Below are 10,000 nucleotides of genomic sequence, written 5' to 3'. Positions count from 1 at the left end.
TTAGTCATTCTTATGGCACTCAAACTAGGTATTTTTGATCATTTTCGGCATTTTTCAGATTTTTGGCTGTTTTTGCCTTTTTCCTTCCCGCTTCCCTGTGCGCCATTCCTGGGTGTATATATGACATTTTAGTCATTCTGTCTCTTCCCGGAACTTATGGAACTCAAACTAGGTATTTTTGATGATTTTTGGCATTTTTCATATTTTTGGCTGTTTCTGCCTTTTTCTTCCCCGCTTCCCTGTGCGCCATTCCTGGGTGTATTTTTTTTGGGACATTTTAGTCATTCTGGCTCTTCCCGGTACTATGGAACTCAAACTAGGAATTTTTGATAATTCTCGCCATTTTTCACAGTTTGGGCTGTTTTTTCCTTTTTGTTCCCCGCTTCCCTGTGCGCCATTCCTGGGTGTATTTTTGACATTTTGGTCATTCTGTCTCTTCCCGGGACTTATGGAACTCAAACTAGGTATTTTTGAGAATTTTTGCCAATTTTTTAATTTTTGGCTGTTTTTGCCTTTTTCTTCCCTGCTTCCCTGTGCGCCATTCCTGGGTGTATTTTTTGACATTTTGGTCATTCTGGCTCTTCTCGGGCCTTATGGAACTCAAACTAGGTATTTTTGATCATTTTCGGCATTTTTACCATTTTTGCCTGTTTTTGCCTTTTTCTTCCCCGGTTCCCTGTTCGTCATTCAATGACTTCTGTTTTATTTGATCAGACGTTTTACTGCCTTGTCTCAGACACTGTTTGGAAACAACTAAGGTATGTAAATAAATATTTCTGTGTAAATAACTAATTTCACAACGTATATATCTGCGGCTTATAGTCCGGTGCGGCTTATTAACAGAAATATATTTTTTGTCCGAAAATGTAGTGGGTGTGGCTTGTATACCAGAGCACTCTATAGTCCAGAAAATGTGGTACATTGATTGTTTGAGTGCTTTCCATGCTTGTGTTGACATTTCCTTTCTGCCTTCATAGCTGAGGAGACTATAATCAGAGGAATTTACATTTGAAATAAACATTTTGACATTTTGTACATTTTACACCTGCTCCTTGTTTTCCATAGGTCGTGAAAACATAGATAATTATCAACATCGACCAATATCAAACACTTACAGTATATCGTGGTACAGTTTTAAACCCTACTGAGGAGACTCCGACTGGTGTGGTAATTTCCATTTCAAATACTCCCTAACAGGATAAAACTGAGCGGGATTTAACAAAGTAAATGACGTACCTTTAAGTAAAGCATTTAAAAATGTTCCTGGATGACATTCTGACAGTAAAATTGCATTTGTGTCCAAATATCGGGCCCTTTTTGCAGGGTTTTATAAACGATGCAAGCGAGTAATAACCTGTGAACAATCATGATTAATCTAAATTCAAAGGTGTGATTAATCCGATTGAAAAATCATCATTTGACAGCACTAATGTTTTTATTTAAAAGCCCCTCAGAGCGAAACCTTGGCATGAGTTAATGTTTGATGCCAAAGTCTGACCTTTGCCTCCAAGAAAGCGTCAAGTTTTTTTGTCTTCTTTTAGCAACACTTCTGTTCCTTCTTCTGCCTTCTATTGCAAATCGCTTTTTCTTGGCGGCGTACCACATATTTGAAAGGTTTTGCAAGCACAGTGATTCAACGATTCAAAGCACAACATTTTTTTCCCTTTTTTTTCATGTTTAGGCACTCGGTCGACGCTCAGAGAGCTTTTCCATACTTATAGTAATAATGGCAAATGTTTCCCAACATTGGTGCATGAAAAAGCCAGCAGGCAGAAGACATTGATACAACGTTGATTATACGTTGACTTTGAAACATTGTTGCAAAATAGTTGTATCTGTAAATTGAGACGATGTTGATGTCCAACGTTGGAACCACGTTGTTGGTTGGGAAATGACCAAAATTCAATGGTCAAATCAACGTCACAGCCCGACATTGATTAAACGTCAAAAAGCATGTTGTTTCAACGCTAGATTTGAGTTGTAGAATAATGGTTTGGAAACGACAAAATTCAATGATCAAATCAACGTCACAGCCTGACATTGAATAAACGTCCTCAAAAGGCATGTTGTTTCAACGTTGTATTTGTGTTGTAGAATAATGGTCGGGAAATGACCAAAATTCAATGGTCAAATGAACGTCACAACCTGACATTGAATAAACGTCCTCAAAAAGCATGTTGTTCCAAACGTTAGGTTTGAGTAGAAGAATAATGGTTGGGAAATGACCAAAATTCAATGGTCAAATCAACGTCAGAACCCGCAATTGAATAAACATTGTCAAAAAGCATGTTGTTTCAATGTTAGGTTTGAGTTGTAGAATAATGGTTGGGAAATGACCAAAATTCAATGGTCAAATCAACGTCAGAACCCGCAATTGAATAAACATTGTCAAAAAGCATGTTGTTTCAATGTTAGGTTTGAGTTGTAGAATAATGGTTGGGAAATGACCAAAATTCAATGGTCAAATCAACGTCAGAACCCGCAATTGAATAAACATTGTCAAAAAGCATGTTGTTTCAATGTTAGGTTTGAGTTGTAGAATAATGGTTGGGAAATGACCAAAATTCAATGGTCAAATCAACGTCAGAACCCGCAATTGAATAAACATTGTCAAAAAGCATGTTGTTTCAATGTTAGGTTTGAGTTGTAGAATAATGGTTGGGAAATGACCAAAATTCAATGGTCAAATCAACGTCAGAACCCAACATTGAATAAACGTTTTTAAAAAGCATGTTGTTTCAATGTTAGGTTTGAGTTGTAGAATAAAGGTTGGGAAATGACCAAAATTCAATGGTCAAATCAACGTCAGAACCCGCAATTGAATAAACATTGTCAAAAAGCATGTTGTTTCAATGTTAGGTTTGAGTTGTAGAATAAAGGTTGGGAAATGACCAAAATTCAATGGTCAAATCAACGTCAGAACCCGCAATTGAATAAACATTGTCAAAAAGCATGTTGTTTCAATGTTAGGTTTGAGTTGTAGAATAATGGTTGGGAAATGACCAAAATTCAATGGTCAAATCAACGTCAGAACCCAACATTGAATAAACGTTTTTAAAAAGCATGTTGTTTCAATGTTAGGTTTGAGTTGTAGAATAAAGGTTGGGAAATTACCAAAATTCAATGATCAAATCAACGTCACAACCTGACATTGTATAATCGTCCTCAAAAAGCATGTTGTTTCAACGTTGTATTTGTGTTGTAGAATATTGGTTGGGAAATGACCAAAATTCAATGATCAAATCAACATCACAATCTGATATTGAATAAACGTCCCCAAAAAGCATGTTGTTTCAACGTTAGATTTGAGTAGAAGAATAATGGTTGGGAAATGACCAAAATTCAATGGTCAAATCAACGTCAGAACCCAACATTGAATAAACGTTGTCCAAAAGCATTTTGTTCAATGTTAAATTTAAGTAGAAGAATAATGGTTTAGAAATGACCAAAATTCAATGATCAAATCAACGTCACAACCTGACATTGAATAAACGTCCTCACCAAGCATGTTGTTTCAACGTTGTATTTGTGTTGTAAAATAATGGTTGGGAAATGACCAAAATTCAATGGTCAAATCAACATCAGAACCCAACATTGATGAAACTTTGTCAAAAAGTATGTTGTTTCAATGTTAGGTTTGAGTTGTAGAATAAAGGTTGGGAAATGACCAAAATTCAATGGTCAAATCAACGTCAGAACCCGCAATTGAATAAACATTGTCAAAAAGCATGTTGTTTCAATGTTAGGTTTGAGTTGTAGAATAATGGTTGGGAAATGACCAAAATTCAATGGTCAAATCAACGTCAGAACCCAACATTGAATAAACGTTTTTAAAAAGCATGTTGTTTCAATGTTAGGTTTGAGTTGTAGAATAAAGGTTGGGAAATGACCAAAATTCAATGATCAAATCAACGTCACAACCTGACATTGTATAATCGTCCTCAAAAAGCATGTTGTTTCAACGTTGTATTTGTGTTGTAGAATATTGGTTGGGAAATGACCAAAATTCAATGATCAAATCAACATCACAATCTGATATTGAATAAACGTCCCCAAAAAGCATGTTGTTTCAACGTTAGATTTGAGTAGAAGAATAATGGTTGGGAAATGACCAAAATTCAATGGTCAAATCAACGTCAGAACCCAACATTGAATAAACGTTGTCCAAAAGCATTTTGTTCAATGTTAAATTTAAGTAGAAGAATAATGGTTTAGAAATGACCAAAATTCAATGATCAAATCAACGTCACAACCTGACATTGAATAAACGTCCTCACCAAGCATGTTGTTTCAACGTTGTATTTGTGTTGTAAAATAATGGTTGGGAAATGACCAAAATTCAATGGTCAAATCAACATCAGAACCCAACATTGATGAAACTTTGTCAAAAAGTATGTTGTTTCAATGGTAGGTTTGAGTTGTAGAATAATAGTTTCGAAATGACCAAAATTCAATGGTTAAATTAACGTCACAAACTGACATTGAATAAACGTCAAAAAGCATGTTGTTTCAATGTTAGGTTTGAGTTGTAGAATAATGGTTGGGAAATGACCAAAATTCAATGGTCAAATCAACGTCACAACCTGACATTGTATAAACGTCCTCAAAAAGCATGTTGTTCTGATGTTAGGTTTGAGTTGCTCAACATCTGGACCTAATCCGACGAATTCTCAACATTGTTTCAACGTCCTGTGCCTGCTGGCAAGTACACTGAGAGACATCGACTGTGTATTTCACGTCAAAGTACGTACACGCAAACTTTTGCCGAGCCAGGAGGAACAGCCGAGCGTCTTCAGCGTATTTTCAAATTGCCCCTTTAATGTCTGTGTCGACATCACCCTTGCTTAGCGGGTGTTGCCGACTGCTCTTTGCAGCAAAAAAAAACGACTAGCTTAGCATAGCCAGGCGTGTGTGTGAGACGGGTGCTAGCACGCCAACGACACTTTTTAAACCCCCAAACAACTATGATTCTATGCTCGCAGCCACATTAGCACGAATCCCATGAATGAATAGTAGTCAATGTCGACGTTAAGCCGCTATTGATTTTCTCCTTTTGTTCCCGGCAAGAAAACCGATAGAAACGAGCGACCGGTCCTCCGAGCTCGCAATTAGCGCCACGACAACAATCGCTAGACAATTTTGCCACGTTAACGACGTGAAAGGGAGGCTTGCTCGTCGTGACTGGTGACGCTAACGCCACATGACAACATTTCACGTGGCTTTAAGGTGCTTTTTAAAGGGTTCGGCGAGCCTCCGTGGTGTAACACACACACACACACAACAATACACACAAGTGGACCGACACGTTGTTTAAGTGCACGGGGAAAAAACGGCTAACAGCTAACGGCTAATTAAAATGCCCCCCACCCCTCTGTCGTAATTAATGGCAGCTTCAGATAATCACATAACTGACAATTGACTGCTTGCTATTGAATACACGCACACACACACACACACACACACACATACACACACACAGCTGGCAGTGTGCCATACACATAGTGTGTTGTTACAGCTCATCACACGCCTTGTTAGCGCCACAACACAAACACTCCAAGTGACTTCAACGATCGCACAAGGAGATCAAAATGTTTACTATTAAACCCAAAAAACACCTCATCCAGTCACAAGTGTTGCACTGGAGGACCTCTTATTTTGAAAAGACACCTCCGACACCGACGCTAATTGCACGCATCATGTGGCGTCCCAAAGGCAGATGTGTGTGGGGGGAGGAGGAGTCACAGATCCTGGAGCAGCCGAGGTCGCTTGGCACTGCGCGGTTGGCACTGAGGATGACGAGGGTGAAGAAGCTGTAAGGGCACCGAGTGAATCGGGGCCGGGTTAAGCCCCGCCCCCTTCCCGCGCCACACCCTAACCGAGTGTCCGGGCCGCCTCCGCAGCACCAATGATATTGCGGGAGCTTTGGTCGTGTCGAGGTAAAAGGTTGATGTTAGCGCTAGAGAAGGGCGTGGTTGCCATGGTAACCGTTACTCGACCACAACAGGAGTGTGTCACAGTCGAACCAAATAAACGTCTAAAAAATTCCGTACTACTTTGTCCCCTACGCTTTATAAAACAGTGCGGCCATAACGCAAACTAGAGATGTCCGATAATGGCTTTTGATATTGTCCAACTCTTAATTATCGATTCTTTGATGTATTGTAATCCACAGGAAGATTTTGTCTTGACCCAAAAGCTACAAAGCGGAGAGGAGGCAGGGCCTGACCTCCCTCCAGGCACCTTTTCTTTGAACTGTTTTACGACCTTTTCTTTTTACTGATTTGTAACCAAAGGCGATGTCTGTTTATGACCCCCCCTCCCTTAGAAACAGCTGTTGCCATGTACCGTATTTTTCGGACTATAAGTCGCAGTTTTTTTCATAGTTTGGCCGGGGGAAAGATTTATACTCAGGAGCGACTTATGTGTGAAATTATTAACACATTAGCGTAAAATATCAAATAATATTATTTAGCTCATTCACGTAAGAGACTAGACGTAGAAGATTTCATGGGATTTAGCGATTAGGAGTGACAGATTGTTTGGTAAATGTATAGCATGTTCTACATGTTATAGTTATTTGAATGACTCTTACCATAATATGTTACGTTAACATACCAGGCACGTTCTCAGTTGGTTATTTATGCCTCATATAACGTACACTTATTCAGCCTGTTGTTCACTATTTTTTATTTATTTTAAATTGCCTTTCAAATGTCTATTCTTGGTGTTGGGTTTTATCAAATACATTTCCCCAAAAAATGCGACTTATACTCCATTGCGACTTATATATGTTTTTCTCCTTCTTTATTATGCATTTTCGGCAGGTGCGACTTATACTCCGAAGCGACTTATACTCCGAAAAATACGGTAATCAGGGAAAGTCCAAATAAAAAAGGAGACGTACCATCTTTCGTCAGAGCGTGGGACGACACTGTACAAGAGTACAGTGTCTACGCGTTTCTCCTCAATTGTATTTATTTTTTATTATATTTTTAAACATTTTTTAATACACTGTAGCACTTTGAGGTTGTTTGCTCAATGGAAAGTGCTTTTTACAAATAAAATCTATTATTATTATTATTAGAGATGTCCGATAATGGATTTTTTGCCGATATCCGGATATTCCGATAGTGTCCAACTCTTAATTACCGATTCCGATATCAACCGATACCGATATATACGGTCGTGGAATTAACACATTATTATGCCTAATTTTGTTGTGATGCCCTGCTGGATGCATTAAACAATGTAACAAGGTTTTTCCAAAATAAATCAACTCAAGTTATGGAAAAAAAAATGCCAACATGGCACTGCCATATTTATTATTGAAGTCACAAAGTGCATTAATACGACCACAATACGAAATTCGACCACATCACACGAGTTCTCAAATCCCTTCACTGGCTTCCTGTTCCACTCAGGATTGAATACAAAGTCTCCCTACTAACCCACCAGTGCCTCCATGGAAAAGCCCCCCTCTACCTCAAAGAACTGCTCACCCCCAAATCCTCCACACGACACCTCCGCTCCGGACAGACTAACCTCCTCCAACCTCCGAGGACAAAGACCGGGCTTTCTGCTCCGCTGCTCCCAGTCTGTGGAATGCTCTGCCTGACCACCTGAGGGCACCACAGACTGTGGATGCTTTTAAAAAAGCCTTTTTTTTTTTTAGATATATGCATGCTAGTTCTTATTTTAATTTTAATTTATTTTTATTATCATTTTATTTGTTTAATACAATGTAGCACTTTGAGGTTGTTTGCTCAATGGAAAGTGCTTTTTACAAATAAAATCTATTATTATTATTAGAGATGTCCGATAATGGCTTTTTTGCCGATATACGGATATTCGATTATTGTCCAACTCTTAATTACCGATTCCGATATCAACCGATACCGATATATACAGTCGTGGAATTAACACATTATTATGCCTAATTTTGTTGTGATGCCCCGCTGGATGCATTAAACAATGTAACAAGGTTTTTCCAAAATAAATCAACTCAAGTTATGGAAAAAAAAATGCCAACATGGCACTGCCATATTTATTATTGAAGTCACAAAGTGCATTATGTTTTTTAACATGCCTCAAAACAGCAGCTTGGAAATTGTGACATGCTCTCCCTGAGAGAGCATGAGGAGGTTGAGGTGTATATTGTAGCATCCCGGAAGAGTTAGTGCTGCAAGGGGTTCTGGGTATTTGTTCTGTTGTGTTCATGTCGTGTTACGGTGCGGATGTTCTCCCGAAATGTGTTTGTCATTCTTGTTTGGTGTGGGTTCACAGTGTGGCGCATATTTGTAACAGTGTTAAAGTTGTTTATACCACAACCCTCAGTGTGACCTGTATGGCTGTTGACCAAGTATGCCTTGCATTCACTTGTGTGTGTGAAAAGCCGTAGATATTATGTGATTTTAAGTGCCTTTCAGGTTTATTGGCGCTCGGTACTTCTCCCTACGTCCGTGTACCACTCCGTACAGCGGCGTTTTAAAAAGTCATACATTTTACTTTTTGAAACAGATACTGATAATTTCCGATATTACATTTTAAAGCATTTATCGGACTGCCGATATTATCGGACATCTCTAATGCAAATAGTTTGAAAAAAAACAAACAACAACAAGCAAAGATACTGAAAAGGTGTGTTATTGTTTTACATTTTAAAGCATTTATCGGCCGATAATATCGGCAGTTCGATATTATCGGACATCTCTAGTTTCGATACCCGTCAAGGCGAGGCAACCTAAATGGACAAAAGGACGAGAGACGGGCGACCGTTTCAAAAATTGTTCCGGACTTAAGACAGATGGTATCACATCGTTTGTACGCTCCTAAAACACATAAAGCAGCTGCGTCGACTGTGACTCCTGACGTGTCGTAACCACGGCAACCTTGTTTTGTTTCGGTAGCGTCAACAGGATGTCTCGTTCTCTGACGCTGAAACGGCGTGGGGGTTTAGCACCACTGTGTTTGGACCCCGGCTGACCCAGAATCTGCGGCTCGCTCCTCCACACCACAAAAACAACAGGAAGAAAGAAAAGGCCGTCAAAACGTTACGTTTACAAGGCGGTCGTCGTAGAAACGGACGAGACGTAGGCTGCTGCTGGTGTCGTCCGGGTGGGGGGGTGGGGGTCACGCGGTCAGAGCGCGGGCCTTGGCGGCGGCCGCCTGCGCCCTCGGGACCGCCCCCTGGCTGGCCTCCCTCCTCGTCAGCTGGCCGCTCTCAAACACGCCCTCGTGGCCGCCTCCTCCTCCGCCGCCGCCGTCCATGAACGTTAACAGTCCTGCGCCGCACAGAGAACGCCGACTGTCATCCAAAGCATGACTGACAGCCGGTGGGTGGAGTCTGTGTCGTCACCAGTGTTGGGTTAGTTACTGAAAACCAGTAACTAGTAACAGTTACTTGTTACTTTATTTCAAAAGTAACTCAGTTACTAATTCAGTTACTTACACCAAAAAGTAATGCGTTACTGTGAAAAGTAACTATTTAGTTAGTTATATACTGTATATATATATATATATATATTTTTTTAAGGCCCCCATTAATGCCTTTTTAGCCTTAATTTCAGTACTGTTATTGATCAACTTGACATGCATTTGCATCACTGAACTCTGCTAAGCAATGTGGTCTACATACAACACACAAAGACAGAGATATGTTTCAAAGGGCCAATTTGTTTCAGGCCAGAACAAATTGACAAAACTATTTGAAATAGCTGCAACATAACATACATAAGTAACAAACAGCATAATAACAACATAGCTGTAAAGCAAGGAAGGCACACACTACATACACAAAGCCTAACCAGGCATTTTTTTCCCTCAAGGAATCGTGAAATAAAATCATGTCTGAAGCCCAGAACACTCTACACCAGGGGTGTCCAAACTTTTTCCACTGAGGGCCGCACACGGAAAAATTAAAGCATTTGGGGGCCATTTTGATATTTTTCATTTTCAAACCATAACAAGATAAATGCATTTTTTTTATTTATTTTACCTTTAG

General features: G+C 39.6%; 1 protein-coding gene across 1 annotated transcript in view; it reads right to left on the bottom strand.

The window, feature by feature from the left end:
* Window positions 1–121: 121 nt before the first annotated feature.
* LOC133633749 (MORN repeat-containing protein 4-like) overlaps window positions 122–10,000 on the bottom strand; it is a 32,928-nt gene continuing 23,049 nt past the window's right edge. The window contains exon 5 of the mRNA XM_062026406.1: window positions 122–9,281. Within this exon, the coding sequence (XP_061882390.1) occupies window positions 9,130–9,281 (152 nt within the window). The 3' untranslated portion in view covers window positions 122–9,129. The remainder of the gene's footprint in view (window positions 9,282–10,000) is intronic.

This window comes from Entelurus aequoreus, linkage group LG18 (assembly GCF_033978785.1).
Source record: "Entelurus aequoreus isolate RoL-2023_Sb linkage group LG18, RoL_Eaeq_v1.1, whole genome shotgun sequence".
Taxonomy (NCBI): domain Eukaryota; kingdom Metazoa; phylum Chordata; class Actinopteri; order Syngnathiformes; family Syngnathidae; genus Entelurus; species Entelurus aequoreus.
This window is presented reverse-complemented; position numbering and strand designations above follow the sequence as displayed.